Source organism: Piliocolobus tephrosceles, chromosome 11 (assembly GCF_002776525.5).
Source record: "Piliocolobus tephrosceles isolate RC106 chromosome 11, ASM277652v3, whole genome shotgun sequence".
Taxonomy (NCBI): Eukaryota; Metazoa; Chordata; class Mammalia; order Primates; family Cercopithecidae; genus Piliocolobus; species Piliocolobus tephrosceles.
The window spans coordinates 6,965,228-6,983,589 of NC_045444.1; the positions used below are offsets into that span (position 1 = coordinate 6,965,228).

Here is an 18,362-nt window from a genome sequence, read left to right on the forward strand (position 1 = left end):
AGTCGAAAGGAATCTTGAGACCAAAAAGTTTGAACACTGCTGGTCTGAGCAAAGGACTATGGTTCATTTCCTTTGCCAGCGATTGGTGGAGGCATAAACTGTGACACAATCTGGCCAATTAGAGAAATCTTGCAAGGTGACCCAGCGTTTCAGATTCTGAGTCAGGACATTCCATTTTTTTTTTTTTTTTTTTTTTTTTTTTTTTTTTTTTTTTTTTTTTTGAGACGGAGTCTTGCTCTGTCGCCCAGGCTGGAGTGCAGTGGCCAGATCTCAGCTCACTGCAAGCTCCGCCTCCCGGGTTCACGCCATTCTCCTGCCTCAGCCTCCCGGGTAGCTGGGACTACAGGCGCCGCCACCTCGTCCGGCTAGGTTTTTGTAGTTTTTAGTAGAGACAGCGTTTCACCGTGTTAGCCAGGATGGTCTTGATCTCCTGACCTTGTGATCCGCCCGCCTCGGCCTCCCAAAGTGCTGAGATTACAGGCTTGAGCCACCGCGCCCGGCTATTTTTAAATAGAGACACAGGATGAGACAGACACACTTGGTTTGTTTGTTTGTCTGTTTTTGCTGCCGGACATTGTTGCGTCTGAATGTAATGCCTGGAACTGCATACTCACCCTATTCCAGCCTGAGAATAAAATGAAAGCGCCCCACAGAGGGGGAGCCCTAATGTTCTCTACAGAGATTTCCTTTCCTCTCCATACCTTGGTATGTGAGATAAGTAACCCCAGTATTGTTTAGATAGATCCCTATAGGTTGGATTTTCTGTTACTTGTTTTAGAAAGACTTTTAACAAATAAAATTTGCAATATGCTTACATCTGCAATAAAAAGGAGATAGTCACTGAAGATGCCGAATATCACTTTTACATTTTTTTGGCATTCTTAACTTCACCAAAGTTAAGGATATATTTATCCTTAATAATATATAATAAATATATCCTAGGATGTATTTCTATGGTTAATTTTAAGCTTTTTTAAAAACAAAATCTCTCTTGGAATATGCAGTACCCTTGTTTTGCTCATTTCCTTTAATAAAGTAAATAACATAGGTGTAAACCAGTACACGTGCGTCATTTATTCTGACTCCACATCAAGTAAATAATGAACAACCTAGGAGGAATTATTTTTGTTCTTTCAGTCCCAAAGAAATGAGATTTTCTATCAACTTGCAAATCCCGTTTTTTTTTTTTCTTTTTTTTTTTTTAAGACAAAATCTTGCTCTGTCACCGAGGTGGGAATGCAATGTCCTGACCATGGCTCACTGCAGCCTCGATCTCCGAGGTTCAAATGATCCTCCTGCCTCAGCCAACTGAGCAATTGGGACTACAGAAACACACCACCACACCTGCCTAATTTTTAAATTCTTTATAGAGATGAGTCTAGCCATTTTTCCAGAGCTGGTTTTGAACCCGCAGGATCAAGCAATCCTCTTGCCTTGGCTTCCCAAAGTGCTGGGATTATAGGAGTGAACCACCGTACCTGGCCTTCAAGTCCCAGTCTTAATGCCAACAAAGTGATTTTTATATAAAAATAAGAAGAATTGGCATGAGGAGTATAATCCCTAGGAGTTTTTAACTTGGATATATAGCTAAGGTTTTACTGATTCAGCACTCACTGTCTTACATCCATCTGGGGACTTTACATAATGCATGTTATCAAGCAACCCAATTAAAAAGTGAAACATTAATTTAGCCAGGTAATTAGCTCTTCGGTTGAAATAATGAATCCTCAAGTGGTAGAAGGTTTGTTTACTGAATTGACTTGGTTATGTTTTTTTTTTTTTTTTTTTTTTTTTTTTACTTCTTGTATCATTGATATCCATCTATCATCTATCTATCTATTTCTTCATCCTTTTATCTGTCAGTATGTGTGCATTTTTATATAAGAAGACTCATGGAAGACCTGTGAAGTGCCAGACCTTATGCAATGTGGACCCATTTGATCTTTCAAAAACATTTATTTCCCAACTTCTGTGTCCAAGGTGCTTTGCTAAGAAGTAGCGCCAGGTATGGTGGCTGACATTTGTAATCCCAGCACTTTAGAAGTCTGAGGTGGAAGGATTGCTTGAGCCCAGGATTTTGAGACCAACTTGGTAACATAGTGAGACCTCTTCTCCACAACAAATTTTAAAAAGTAGCCAGGTGCGGTGGCATGTGCCTGTAGTCCCTGCCACTGGGGAGGCTGAGGTGGGAGCAGCGCTTGAACCTGGGAGGATGAGGCTGCAGTGAACCATGATCTTACCATTTCATTCCAGCCTGGGTGACAGAGCAAGACCCTATTTCAAAAAAATAGAGAAATAGGTTGTTAGTTATAAGCAAAACAGGAACGCTTTCTTCATGAAACTGATGATCTAGAGTGGTACATAAAGGAAGACTCAATAACCACACACAGGGACACACATGCAATTATGAAGTTAGTGAAAGAATCAGAAGGAAAATCAACTGTTTTTAGTGGTAGAGAATCAGACAGTGGGAGGAGGGAGGAGTGCTCCTTAGGAAGGTGCCCGAGGAAGTCCTCTGTGAGGAAAGGACTTTCAGTCTAGCACCTGAAAAAAAGGAACCTGTCATGCAATGCTTGGGGGAAGGCCAGTGGACGATGTGAAGAGTCGGTGCACAGGCCCCGCCTTGTAAAGCTTGTGGGGTCACTGTAAACAGAGCAGACATCGTGATGTGTGGCAACCAGGCTAGCGTTGCCATTCAGGTTCCATATCAACAGTTCATTTGGTTTTAGGTATCAAGATGTTGAGAATAATGGAAGGAAATATTCCCTGTGCACTCCTGGCAGAGTCGTAAGAAATATTAATGAAGTTCTAATCAGAACTTGGCTTGCTTCATCAAAAAAAGAGTTCTGGATAACATGCTGTGGATGTAAATATAAAAGTAAAGAAACTATATGTTTATCAAGGTCAAGGATGAAGAAGTTTGAAATGCACACACACACACACAGAGGAATATCATTGATTAGGTGCCATTATTGTTGATATTAAGATATATTTATTTTTTCATTCACTAATTTATGTTCCTGACATTGGCTTGACACTTACTCTGTATTGGGCACTGTGTTCTAGTTGATGTGAATGAAGTCTTGAAAAGGACAGCCTTTCTGAAAGCAAAGTGGGGAGGACAGACAAAATGGCAAAGCAAAGGCAGCCTAATAGAATTATGCAAAATGTCTTAGGAATACGGAAGTTCTGTTTTTTTTTGGTTTGTTTTGAGACAGAGTTTTGCTCTTGTCGCCCATGCTGGAGTGCAGTGACCCCATCTCAGCTCACTGCAACCTCCACCTTCTAGGTTCAAGTGAGTCTCCTCCCTCAGCCTCATGAGTAGCTGGGATTACGGGTGTCTGCCACCACACCCAGCTAATTTCTGTATTTTTAGTAGAGACGGGATTTCACTATGTTGTCCAGGCTGGTCTCGAACTCCTGACTTCAGGTGATCCGCATGCCTTGGCCTCCCAAAATGCTCGGATTACAGGCATGAGCCACCATACCTGGCCAGGAATATTGAAGTTCTTTAACTCACTGTGACTTGTACGTATCTCTTCAGTGTCATCTTTTGCCTTATTTCAGACAGAGTTAACTTCATTTTTCAGTGTCTTAAATGTGACACATTACTTCCCTCTTTACTTTGTAAAGGTTTTGTTTTGTTTCTGAAACATGTAACCATCTTCTATTCATCATTTAAGCCTTTATTTAAACGCATTTATTCTAAGCAATCTTTCTAAAATCAGTGTTTCCCAAAATGCGTTCCATGAACCATCTATATCATAATTACCTGAGAATGTGTTCTTTAAATTGCAGATTTTTGCACACCATCCCCGACCACACCCTCTGAATGAGTAGAGATCCATCAATATACATGTTAATACATTTTCCTGAAAGTCGTTTTGCATTCTCAATTTGATCACTGTTACCCTAGATTTGCCAGGGGTCTCTTTTATGTTCCCATGGACGTAATGATCTCCCTCTAGTGTAAGATTTATTGCCTGAAATTGTTGCTGGTCTGCTAAATTCATCCTCCAAAATCATTGAAAGTTCACAGAGATAGGAAGAACACGTTTACTAGTCACTGTAAGTCCCATATTCAACATGGAGCTGTGGCTATCTAGGTGGCCAGTCGTTAGATGTATGTTTTGCAAAGCAGGTACAGAAGTTATCCAGGTCATCAAGTGACAGAACAGTCTTCCAGGCAGAGAGAATCATGTCTGAGCAAGTTAGTTCAGATCATACACAGGTTGGATGTGTAGGTGGGAGACTGGGTGTTAGGGAGTGAATGACTGTTAAGTCAGGCTAGAGAAATAAAATTGTGTTTAGCTTATCAACAATCCATACCTACAGAAAAGTGTCAAGCATAGCATAATAGAAAAAAAAAAAGGGGAGATATGGCCATGAAACCTAGGTTTCAGACCGGAATTGGCCATGGACTGGTTAATTTACTTTAAACAATTACTCGACCTTATGTGTCTTGTCTTTCCAAACTGGAAGTTGTGTATAATTATCTCACTTTCTCACTTTATAAAGAAAAATATTTACATAGTACATACAAATGAGCGTACCAAGATAAACACAAAAGTAGTAAGCAAATGCCAAGTGTGATGTGTGTGTGTGTGTGTGTGTGTGTGTGTGTGTGTGTGTGTTTAACCAAATTTGACAATCCTCTTTCAGGACTGAAAGATTTATTTATTTATTGGACTTTGGGTCCTCCTTGTAGTTAAGTTTTCAAGCCATTTGTCCCTTACCTGAAAGCCACAATGAACTCCAGAGGGAAAAAGTTTTACTTGTGTATACTTCTTATACCTTCCATTAACATTATTCCACTTATTTATATTTTATCTTAATACAACATTTTACTCTTATTAGCCCCCTGTTGTATGGGTCTGTACAGCTTTGCATTGTTACACTTCAGGATTCAAGTGTCATAAGTAACTTTTCACACATAGAAAATGTCATGTTACAATCTAGAGCAATGTCTGTTTTTAGCAAATTGCTGATCTTTTCGTCTTTCTTTCATATAAAACACACACACACACACACACATACACACACAAACCTGCCTGCACAAAACTAGCCTGGATTCATTCCATCACTCTTCTTCCTGTCAAACAATTGCGAATGTGTAAAGTATTGTGCATTCTGAGGCTACAATTGGCTCTATGCTAGTTTCTCGGGCATCACAGGTCTACTAGATTTAATAGAGGAGTATAGCTTTACTTACAAGAAATAAAGGTGTTTGCAAAATAATGTAGAAAGCCAAATTTTAAGTACCAAAAAAGTTAGTTTAAAATGAATTAACTAAGTCATTCAAAATTTGAGTGCTACATTTGTTCAATCATGAATCAGTAGTAAGTGGAAATGTAGTAGATTTCCACAGCAAGCATATTAGTGTCTACACCATAGTTCTAAATGCAGCAATAATTGGGCATGTTGAGGGGCACTGAAGCCAGGCAACAGAGTTTGGAACTGATGAATAGTAGGAGAAGTAAAAGATTTTACTATTAATGCCAACTATCCCTCCCCCTGCCTCCTCCTCCTAACAGTATGCTTTTATTATGGCGTGATGTTAGTCAAAGGATGAATATTTAGTTAAACTGGAAAATAAGTTCTGGAGAATAAGTTCAAGGGACCTATTGTACATCATGGCGACTGCAGTTAAGAACAATGTATTATATATTTGAAAATTGCTGAGAGTAGGTTTCAAGTTTTTTTCACAACACACAAAAATGATATGTAAGGTAAACCCCCACGTTACATTAAACAGCTTGACTTAGCCATTCTACAATGTATGCATATATCAAAACATCATCTTGTACAATATAAATATATACAAAAAACAAATAAATACATAAATCAGCAAAGATGTATTAATGGTCATTGAGTTATAAATTCAACTTATATTATTGTATTTGTTTCTGACACAGTTCATGTGGTAGGTACTATTATCCCTATTTCATAGTGGATAAAATTGAAGAAATGTAGAAACAGATATCATATGTGCAAGTTCATGATTCATCAACTTAGGTCGGCCTAATTTCCAATCTGTACCTATCAGCAGCTCATGCTGGTATCACCCTTGGAGGGCACGGGGCTAAGTCAAAAGAGAATCAAGAACCATATTTTGATAATATTTAAAATGTATTGAGTAAGAGAAACTAAGTCAATTTCAAATAAGACATTTGGATATGCTATTGCTTTTTCTTTCCAAGATACCTTTGGTTTCTTGAGGCAGTGACAGGACTTTTGAACATTGTAATTCTTTTTTTGGATAAGATTTTTATGTTAGGAGAAAATCTTGGGAAAAGCGAAACAGGGAACACCAGCATTTTTCAGTGATGTCGCCTTTGCTTGCATTCCCATTTTGTCAGCCTTTGAGGAGCCATATTCACTATTAAGTTTGTCTTCAACATCCATTCTCTAGCACAGCACATAAAACAGCCCCCTCATCTAACTCCATATGAATCTAATGTAATTTTAACCTAAAAACAGAAAAATGAATTAGGAAATACATTTGTCTTTAATATAACACAGAGTTCAGTGAATTCTGTGAGGTATTTAACCAAAATAACTTGTGCTTTCCTTAGATTTTGCAACCCATTTTTAAAGATAAATTCTGTAAAATTATTTTACTCTATACAAGAGACATTTTGGAGGGTTTTTTTTTTTTTTTTTTGGAGGCTGCATTGCTTAGATACAATTTGGCATTTAAAATCATAAAGACTTGGGTTTAAATCTCAACCCTGCTACGTGATCTTCAGTACATCTTTGAAATTCTTCGAGTCCCAGTTACTTCATCTGTAACTTTTGAAGGTTGAGAACACATATCTACAATAACTTTTGAGGGCAATAAAAATAATTCTTCGACAACAATTATTGCAGTTGCATGTAGCTACTCAGTGAGTGGTGAATGTTGAGTATTTTGCAGCTTTAAAATTATTGTTTTTAGCAAATTATTATAGCATACTACATATTAGCTAACACTATTATAAGAAACTAAAATCATTTAGAACCTTTCTAACTTTTGTCTTATTTTTGTTTGTTTCCTCTCCATCTGTGTAAGAATCTGAGAAATCATGATCTTGAGCTTCATGCGGAGAATATTTTCTTCTATCAGGGATTCTTATTCTTTGCATTTCTTTTCAGAAACACCTCAAGGTTTCTGTCCTTATAATACATTTGGAAGAAGCACACTTCCCTAGAGATAGGGCTTTATTTAAAACATCTCTTCATTCAAGGAGAGAATGTCATTTGCTGGCATTTCCCCCAACTTATCTTTGTGCCTATTCTTACATCTGGAGTGTGTCATGACAGTCACTATAGTGATGTCCTCCAAGATCCTTGACACTATGAAGGCTTCTTTCCCATTGAGTCCTGGGAATGAGAGCTGGCAATGTTGACTTAGATCCTTCAGGCGGAACTACAATGACTTGTCACTTTCCATGTTCTGAAATCCTACAATGCAAAAACCTCATGACACTTTATGCTCCTCTTCCCTTGTCTTCTGCCTCTTCCTCTAAATATTTCTGATCTTTAACTCTACCTCTTGCTAACTACCAATCTGTAGCTAATGTATATTCTGAATTGTATCTGGATACACTGAGTTCTGGTGCCACCAGTAAAAACCATCTAGCCCATTAAAGCTTTTTGTGAGATGCTTTATGTGGAATACAGTCTTTTAACGCTCATGATAACAAACAAACGTATGTGATCCTTTCATGAATAAGTAACAAATAATATCAGCGCTGTATGAGATACTTGAATATTTGGAAGACAGAAGTTTTCTCATACATCTCAGAGTTCTTTTATATTTGAAGAAGTGACACTTCACTTTATTATTGGATTTTCATTATCATATTTGGGAAAGTTTTCACAAAATCTCAGACCTGAAGTTGTAGATAGAATTATAGTGCACAGGCCAGGCGTGGTGGCTCACGCCTGTAATCCCAGCCCTTTGGGAGGCTGAGGTGGGTGGATCACGAGGTCAGGAGATCGAGACCATCCTGACTAACACAGTGAAACCCCGTCTCTACTAAAAATACAAAAAATTAGCCGGACGTGGTGGCGGGCGCCTGTAGTCCCAGCTACTCGGGAGGCTGAGGCAGGAGATTGGCGTGAACCCGGGAGGCAGAGCTTGCAGTGAGCTGAGATCGCGCCACTGCACTCCAGTCTGGGAGACACAGGGAGACTCCGTCTCAAAAAAAAAAAAAAACAAAGAATTCTAGTGCACAAAGATGTCTGTGTTATAATCTTCAGAACCCAAGAATACATTAGGCGATATGTCAAACAGGAAGTAAAGTTGCAAAAGTAATTAATGTTGCTTATCAGCTGTATTTGAAATAGGAAAACAATCCTGTATTATCAGGATGAACCCAGTGTAATCAAAAGGGTCCGTCCTTAAAAGTGAAAGAAGGAGATAGAAGAGAATTATAGGTTGAAGTGAGTATGGAAGAAAGACACAGAGAAATGTAACATTTCTTGACTTGAAATAGAGAAGAAGTCTACAGAAGCCCTGGGATGTGGGTGGTTTCTAGAAGCCAGAAAAGGCAAGGAAATGTAATATTCCTCCAGAGCCTCTAGAATTAACGCAGCCTTGCTGATACTTGATTTTTAACCCAATGAGATCTATGGCAGACTTCAAACGCACAGAACTGCAAGATCGCACACTTGGGTTTTAAGCTGTTTAAAGTCATTTCAGTTTGTGGCAATTTGTCATAGCAGCCACATAACATTAACACACGATTTCATTCTTTATGTAAAAAAGACAGAGATGATGACTTGGTTAAGTTTACATGGGTGTTGATGAAGGAGAGTAAAATTAGAGCAAAACTTAGAAAAGGCATTATTAAGGGAGGTTAATTTCTCATTTTCTTCCATATCCTTATCACATCTCTTAATGCTGCCAACATAATGCATGCTTACAAATCAAGGGAGTCTCTTTGACCATTTATGAATCAAAATAAAATTATAATCTACACTGGTAGATGAGAGAGTCCCTACCATCTTTCAGAAAACAAACAAATTATCTTAATAAATAACCATTCAAACCATCTCGGTATGTTAAGACTGTTACACCTTAGGAAAAAAATGGCTCATTATGCTTTGCAGTTTTATATAATTGCATCATAGCAGTTTGTTCAAATGACTCTTTTAACAAAAAGAAATAGAATACTGAGTAATCTTACCACAAATCTTGAAGAAAATGAGACATTTGATCTTGCTGTGAATTCCAAATTACTGCACGTTCATCTTTTATAAAGTCTCAAAGATACTTTACAAAGTTGAATGCTGTCATAAAAAACCCATGCACACCAATCAGTTCCACGGACAGAACCAAGCAGGTGAAAATCTTGAATAGAAGGTCAGTCTACACAGGTGACTTAAAATAATTTACACCATAAATCTTTGGAAGGACAATGTTGACTTCTGATGTCTCTACCTCTTTATTCTTTTTTCTCTTGCTACATTTTTAAGTGAAGTGTTGTAATGAACATCGTAGGGTACTTGCACTAATCACCAGCATCCAAAGATAAATGATGATGGGGATAGTGATATAAATTTTATAAAACACCTAAAGTACAGAACAGATTTATTGTCTTTGTTGCAGTTCATAAAATACATGAATGAAAATAAAGAAGTTTGGAATATTTTTTATCTCAAAGCAGAGATGGCCCTGACAGTTTTCTATGAAATGTGGCTGACATATTGATGCTTGCGTTGGGAGTGGAGCTGGGGAAAGGAGATAAAGAGGGATAGGGGACGGTTTTCTTTACTCAAAGAATAACGAGGTAATTTCTGTAATTTTAGATACTACTCAAAGAGGACCCAGCATAACTTGAGAAAAAAAAAAAAGTAAAGGACTTCTGATTGTCTTTTACATTGCAGAGAATCTTGGTTTGGATTCTGAAGTTGCTAAAGCAAACGCCTTGGGTTTTGCTGGATGCATGTCCTCCGTCCTGTACAACCACATAGCACCACTGAAAGCTGCCCTGCGCCACGCCACCGTCGCGCCTGTGACCGTCCATGGGACCTTGACGGAATCCAGCTGCGACTTCATGGTGGACTCAGATGTGAATGCAGTGACCACGGTGCATTCTTCATCAGGTATATTCAAGAGCACGCACAAGAGAGCTTCTGTCACTGGCACTACTTTTGGTGTCTTCAAGAAGCTTCCAGATGAAAGGGTTGGCTAATGTGACTCAATTTTTACCTTGTATAATTACAGATGGTTAAAAGTTATGACTGATATTTCATGGGTGATTTTTATATATAACTGATGTAGTTTTATTTTTAATATGATGAGTAATTAGAACTAAATGCATAGTTGTGTACTTTGCTTATTATGCATGTATATAATGCATTGTGTGTGTGTGTGTGTGTGTGTGTGTGTGTGTGTGTTTGTATACATAGTCACTACTGTTGAACTGGATACTGCTCTGAGAATTGAGGTATTCAGAGAATGGGAGGCAGCAAGCTGATTCTCCAACTAAGATGATAATTCATAGTGAATGTAAAAAAACCTTTTTTAGCTTTATTAAGAAATAATTGACAAATACAAATTATATATTTTCAAAGCGTAAAATGTAATAATCTGATAAACATGTGCATTGTGTAATTGCTATCACAATTAAATTAATCACACTTATCACTGCACATAGTTACCCTTTGTGTGTGTGTGTGTATGTGTATGCACATCTGATGAGGACACTTAATAAGGTTTACTATTTTAGCAAACGTCAAGTACACAACACGGTATGAATAACTGCGGTCATCATGCTGTACATTAATTCACCAAAATTTGGGCCTAGTGTGGTGGCTCATGCCTGTAATTGCAGCACTTTGGGAGGCTAAGGCAGGTGGATCACCTGAGGTTAAGAGTTCGAGACCAGTCTGGCCAACATGGCGAAACCCCATCTTTACTAAAAATACAAAAATTAGCTGGCCATGGTGGCGGGCACCTGTAATTCCAGCTACTTGGGAGGCTGAGGAATGAGAATCACTTGAACCCAGGAGGCAGAGGTTGCAGTGCCCCAAGATCGTGCAACTGCACTCCAGCCTGGGGGATAGAGCGAGACTCTGTTTCAAAAAAAAAAAAAAAATCCCCCATATTTATCATCTTCTGACTGAAAGCTTGTACTCTTTAACCAACAACTCTCCATTTCCTCCACACGCCAGCCCCTGCCAACCACCGTTCTGTTTCTATGAGTTTGACTTTTTTAGATTCCACATATAAGTTATATCATATAGTATTTGTCTTTCTGTGTCTTGTTTATTTCAAATTGGCATAACGTCCTCTAGGTTATTCTGTATTGTCACAAATGGCATGATCTTTTTTAATCCTGAATAATTTCCAGTTGCGTGTGTATATGCCACAATATCTTTAATCATTTAAGTATTAAGAGACAGGTTGTTTCCATATCTTGGCTATTGTGAATAATACTGCAGTAAACACTAGTGCAGGAAGCTGCAGTCATCACACTCTCTGATTTCAAACTATATTGCAAAGCTGTAGTAGTCAAAAAAGCATAATACTGGCATAAAACAAACACATAGACCAATAGAACGGAAAAAAAAAGCCAGAAATAAACCCAGGCTTATTTAATCAACTAATCTTTGGCAAGATTTCCAAAAATACATAATTTGGAAAATGTTGCTTATTCAATAAATTGTGCTGGGAAAATCGAATATCCACATGCAAAAGAATAGAATTGGACCTTTATCTTACACCATATGAAAATTAACTTGAAATGGATTAAAACCTTAAATATAAGACCTGAGACTGTAAATTCCAGGAAAAGAACATAAGGAAAAATCTCCTTAACATTGGCCTTGAAAATATATATATATTTTTACATGGCACCAAAAGTAGGATCAACAAGAGCAAAAATAAAAAAAATGGGACTGCATAAAACTAAAAAACTTCCGTACAGCAAAGGACACAATACACAAAATGAAAAGACAATCTACAGAATTGGAAAAAAAAGTTTTTAAACTATATGACTGATGAAGGGTTAGTATCCGAAGCATAAAAAGAATTAATATAACTCCATAGCAAGAAAAAAGATAAAAGAAAAACACTTAAAAAACAGGCAAAGGATATGAATAGGCTTTTTTTCCCCCCACAAAAGACATACAAACGTCCAACAGGTACCTGAAAAGGTGCTTAACATCACTGATCATCAGGGAAATGCAAATCAAAACCACAATGAGATGTCACTTCACAGCTGATAATATGATGGCTAGTATCAAAAAGACAAGAACAACATATGTCGGAGAGGAAGTGCAGAAAACGGAGCCCTTGTACACTACTGGTGGGAAGGCAACTTGGTACAGCCATTATGGAAAAGAGTAGAGAGGTTCCTCAGAATATTAAAACTTGAAACCTGTTTCTGAATATGTAACCAAAATAAATTAAATCAGCCTTTTTTGAAAGTAGAAAAAACCCACAGCACCATCATCCACGCATCTAGGCTTCACCACTCTCTAAGTGCCTTTTTTATCTTTTCTTAGTCACTGTCATTTTGGGTGTCTGAAAACGTATCTGGGATTTTGTTTTAATCAGGTATGATAAGGTGACAGGCATGAGATGACAGCCTTTGAAAGAAAAGTTTGTTTCTTACAGTTCTCGAGAAAGGGGATACATTATACCATGCAGAGCCACATGGAGGAGTGCTAGGGTTGGTCAGGAGGCAGAAAGAGAAAGGGGAAAGGGTGGTGGAGTGGCTGTGTTGCAGCTTCCATGGGAAGGAATGGGGTGAACCAGGTAGGCAAGCTTGAGCCAGTTAGAATTGGATAGTTTGAATAATTTGGACAGTATCTGTGCTACAAGGGTAGTTTCCAGTTATTTAATACTTGGCCTTGGGTTATTTCAGGCAAGAGAAATACTGGGTTGGTGAGTGTGAGTTAAATAAATGAGTTAGTGGGGGAGATGGGCTCTGGATTGATTGGCTTGTGTGTAAAATGCATGCTTGCAGGCATGTTGTTTGCTATCTCCAGGAATTAGCTAGCCCTGGGAGAGGCAGTGTCTCCCTGGCCAGCAAGGTCCCCAAGATGTCAAAGCATCATAAATACTGATAAAACAAAATTACTAATACACTGGGATAAAACCAAGACATCAACATGTATCAACATGTCAATATAGATAGAAACAGTAATAATGTTGTCATTCTGATTATGCTTTAAAGTGGTTTGTATAGGGGTGAGGAGGTATTGTCAGGTTTTTCCAGGATGCTTTTTCTAAATCCACAGGATATACATTTTGTTCAGATTTTGCTGCTAATATTGATATACAGTATGGGTTTTGCAAGTCGTGGTGATGAAGAGGCTAGGTCTGAGATATCTGATAAAGCTCCCAGGTTACCATGGTATTGTTTTACCCTCCCCTTGCCTCCAAGCACACACTAAGAAAAATAGTGGTAGGCGTGGAAGGGTTCTGGGCCATGGTAATTTTCTATTACAGGCACAATTCCCCCAGCAATGGTCTATGATAGGTCATGATGTGTTAGTAGGAAGATAAAAGGTGGGACATCTTACTGCAGTAAACAAGTCAGGGGGATTTTCATATCTTGGGAAATACATTGAGAAACATGCACTCTCTTATATGGCAGGACTCTTAGCCAAGACCTTTAGCCTGAGATCCATAGTGCCCAGTCCAATATTTTGTAAAAACTGAGAAATACATTTTTTAACCAAGTTGGTAATCTGAGTAGGATATTTAAATATTTCTATCTACTCTTCCAGCAATGAATTGCCCACTCCTTTACTGCTTTAGGTTTCACCATTTTATTCTTCAAATGCGATTTTGAATTGTCTTTCGTGAGACTGTTGTGATTCTCCTGTTACCTCATTCATCACACATCTTTCAAGCAGCTACTCCGTGTTAACTTCCATAGTTAGTGGAGATAACAAAAACTAAGAAACATTTAAAGTCCCTACTTTTAGAAATCTGTAAAGATGATGGAAGGCGATGGTTCAGGGAATTAGGGTGCGGCATTGGATGCTGGGCACAATATCATAATACAGTGTGAGCAATGCTAAAGGAAAGATATGAACAGAGTTTTTGAGTTGTATGGAACCTAGAAAAAGCAGCAAATATATTTTTAGATGAACTAATGATAGATTTCTAAATAATATGATCGTGGCAATTGCTTAGGGAGAAGGGTTTGCAATGTTCAGAAGACAGAAGACCATTACAAAAGGAAATATGTAAGTTAAAGTACAACTTTCTGGTAGAGTGTAGCATATTTAGTAATCAGTGAAAACCCGTCACAAGTAAATCATTAGGTGCAAGTGTAGAAGTCCAACGTATTTCAATAATGAGGAGTTCTTACAGAATGTTAGCTCTCTCTCTCTCTATCTCTATATATACATAGATATTCCACAGAGATAGATATAGATAGTTGCTCAATGTCTATCTATATAATTGTAATGCACAATAAATTCTATTCTGTAAGAATAGATATATAGATATAGAATATATACAATATAAATAGATACATTTAAGCTGCGTCATTCTTTTTTTTTTTTTTTGAGAGGTGAATTAAAACTAAAAGATAGCTCTAAAATTGTTAAAGACAATTTAGACACACTGTGAAGAGAGAAGTACTATTGAAATAAATGAATAACTACCCCAAGGGTTACTTTGTAGAAGGTGTCCATTAAACATGGATATAGGCATGGTATTTTTAATTTTTGTAGTCGTGTTACTGAAGCTGTCATCATACTAGATATGAAGTATTTTATTTGTAGCTTTAATACATATTAGAGAGTTACCATTAACAAACTGGGTTAACATATATTAATGTATCATTAGCAAAATTTGCTAGAAATGGGGAAATCTGTTGTAAAATCAATGTTAAGTAATAACCAAAGTTATTACTTTGGTTAATAATCTTAAAAGTAGTACATAGACTCAATAAGGAGAAACCATTGTAAGTTGGAGTAAGGAAAAATGGCCATGAGGCTGGGCACGGTGGCTCATGCCTATAATCCCAGCCCTTTGGGAGGCCAAGGTGGGCGGATCACAAGGTCAGGGGTTCCTGACCAGCCTGACCAGCCTGACCAGCCTGACCAGCATGGTGAAACCCCATCTCTACTAAAAACAGAAAAATTAGCTGCGCATGGTAGTGTATGCCTGTAATCCCAGCTACTCAGGAAGCTAAGGCAGGAGAGTCGCTTGAACTGGGGAGACAGAGGTTGCAGTGAGCTGAGATCGCACCACTGCACTCCAGCCTAAGTGACAGAACAAGACTCAGTCAAAAAAAAAAAAAAGAAAAAGAAATAAAGAAAGAAAAGAAAAAACAGGAAAAGGCCATGATCTAATAAACCATAATGGATAATCCAGATTTGAATACAGTCATGTACCATGTAAAGGTAATGGTCTGCGTAGACGGTAGTCCTCTAAGATTATAATGGAGCTGAATAATTTCTATGACCTAATGAAGTTGTAGTAACCATAAGGTCCTAGTACAACACCTTATCCACACGTATTTTGGTGACTCTGGTATAAACTTACTCCTCATTAAAAGCCCCAAGCATTTTCTTTAGGAAAAAACTCAGAAGAAGGCATTGATATGGTAGAAGATGGTACCTCCTGCATGTGGTTGGCCCTGAAGACCTTCCAGTGGGACAACATGAGGAGGTGGAAGATAGCGATGTTAATGTCGTGAATTCATGTAAGCTTAATCTACTGTGTATGTTTGTGTCTTCGTTTTCAGGAAACAAATGTTTAAAAAGTAAAAAATAATAATAAATTTAAAAACAGAAAAAGTCTTATAGCAAAAGGATATAAAGAAAGAAAATATTTTTTTATAGTTGTATGCTATTTGTGTTTTAAGTGTTATGACAAAGAAGTCAAAAGTTAAAAAAATAAGTAGTTTACAAAGTAAAAAAGTTATAGTAAGCTAAAGATACTTTATTATTGAAGAAAGAAAAAAGTCAATAAATGTAGTGTAGCCTAAGTGTATAGTACTTATAAAGCCTTTATTAGTGTAGAGTAATATCCTAGACCTTCACCACTCACTCACTGACTCGCCCAGAGCAACTTCCAGTCCTGCAGGCTCCATTCATGACAAGTGCCCTATGCAGGTGTAGCATGTATTTAAATCTCATATTTTTACTCTGCCCTTTCTATGTTTAGATATGCTTAGGTACACATGTACTTACAAATGTGTTATAGTTGCTTACAGTATTCAGTACAGCAGCATGCTATACAGGTTTGTAGCCTGGGGGCAATAGTCTAAGCTACACATACAGTCTAGGTGTGTCATAGACTGTACCATCTAGGTTTGTGTGAGCGCACTCTATGATTTCCACACGATGACAAAACTGCCTAATGACACATTTTTCAGAATATATTCCCACCATTAAGCTACACATGACTGTATTTATAAAGAAGCAGGAGGCATTTTAGGTAGGCGGACTAGCACAGGGATATACAAGAATAACAAGCACAGTGGACAGCGTGATACAGGAGATCTAATTACTAAATATTTTGAATTTTCTCTCTCCCTTTCTCCCTCCCTCCCTTTCTTTCTTCTTTCTTTCCTCCCTGTCTTCTACCTGTCTTTTACCATACCTCTTCCCCTCTCTTTCTCCCCATTTCATTGCCTCCTCTGATTTCACATTTTCCACCTTCTCTTTGCCTGCCTGCTCTCTCTGTCTCTAACACCCACTATCATCATCGTCACCCCATTGTTATAATTGGTGATACACACACACACACAGACACACACACACACATCTATGTTGTTCTCCATGTATGTATGCATGTAAGTAGGCCATCCAGGTGTACACAGATGATTAATAATAATGTCAAGTTCCAACCCCAAGTTTTTTCCACCAGACCCACCTTATCAGTGTCACCAGTTCAGAATATCTGCCCCATGGCCAGCACCTTCTTTAATTACAATACCCTTCCCATTTGACCCCATCAGCCTCTCTCTCGTGTTGATTTGTTTCTGCTCCAATTTCGAGAGTCCTAGGAAAAGGCCACCCCTGTACACCACACTCTGTTCAGTCGAAGACACAATAAATACTTACCAAACATCTTTCATGTGTGTCTCTACATGGTCGTGTGGCAAGTGCTGTGGTATGAAGAAGTGCGTGTCTTGGTTTTTTCATTAGGAAGCTTGATGTCCCACTCGTAAGACTAGGATATGCATGTTTATACACATGTAAATGTGTATGTAATAATAGTAAGCAAAATTATAATAAGAAACAAGATTTAGTGAGCACTTACATTGTATCAGGCACTGTTCTAAAAACTTATATATTAACTTGTATAATTCTTACAAAACCTTTTAAGGCAATTAAAGACTACTATTTTTACCATTTGACAGATAAGAAAGTTTAAATGACACATGATAGGACTAATGATGTCACATGGGGGCTTGAATTCTGTTGCTGCCTACACATCACCAGTCGTGGTGTTTTTCCAGCAGCAGAGAGGAGTAATAGAAAGACTCTGAGTGCAGTAGTTGTATATGTTTGGTGTGAATTTTGCCTCTTCCATGAATGATCTGTAGGACTTTGGACATGTTATTTGATTGTTTCAATCTAGTTTCCTTATTAGCCAAAGGGGAACAATAACACTCATGTTGTCATTTTCCAATGATAAATGATACAACCATAAAAACAATATCGTAATATATATTATTATAAATAATAATAAATGACACAATAATCATAATAGTGGCAACTTATGAGTGTGTAGTAGCCACAGTTACTGAAAATTTAACACGCATTATATACACACATATAGGCATTACTACTCTCCTTTAATACATGTGCAAATTCATATTTGAAAAGAGGTCTTGCTGTATGTCACCAGACCAGCAAACAACAGAGCAAAGATTCAGATTAAGGTCTGTGTATCCTGAAACTTGATGCTTTTTCTTATATCATATATGGTACTGCACCTATAGTACAATTCCTCTCTCATCAGTGAGGGCTGTTCCTGAAGGTGTTAATTCTCCAGCACTTTTGTTCTTCACTGTCAATAAACTCGGGATCCTCTTGCACCTGAAGAAAACTCTGAAGCAGAGCAGGGTGTCATGCATAGGAACAGTCCAGCAAGGCAACAGGGGACCTTAGGGGCAGGGTGAGGGCATGTGGGCAGGATACCACCATCCTCTGTTTCAACCCCTTGTCTTACAACTAGCGTATAAACAAAAAGGGCCATTGAACCATGGGGTGTGAGCAGTGCACTTCAAATTCTTTTTGCTTGTGCATGTTTTTTGAGTTCCTTGCAACATGTCAACTCACCACTATTTGAGGGCACCTGGTGTAATGCACAGGTGTGTCAACTCACCATTATTTGAAGGCACCTGGTGTAATGCACAGGTGTGTCAACTCACCACTATTTGAGGGCACAT

At 38.0% G+C, this 18,362-nt stretch overlaps 1 protein-coding gene across 2 annotated transcripts in view; it reads left to right on the forward strand.

The window, feature by feature from the left end:
* CNTNAP5 (contactin associated protein family member 5) overlaps window positions 1-18,362 on the forward strand; it is an 872,320-nt gene that overhangs the window by 844,086 nt on the left and 9,872 nt on the right. For both annotated transcript variants that reach the window (XM_031936548.1, XM_023225607.3), the window contains exon 22: window positions 9,874-10,092. In XM_031936548.1, coding sequence (XP_031792408.1) covers window positions 9,874-10,092 — 219 coding nt within the window. The remainder of the gene's footprint in view (window positions 1-9,873; window positions 10,093-18,362) is intronic.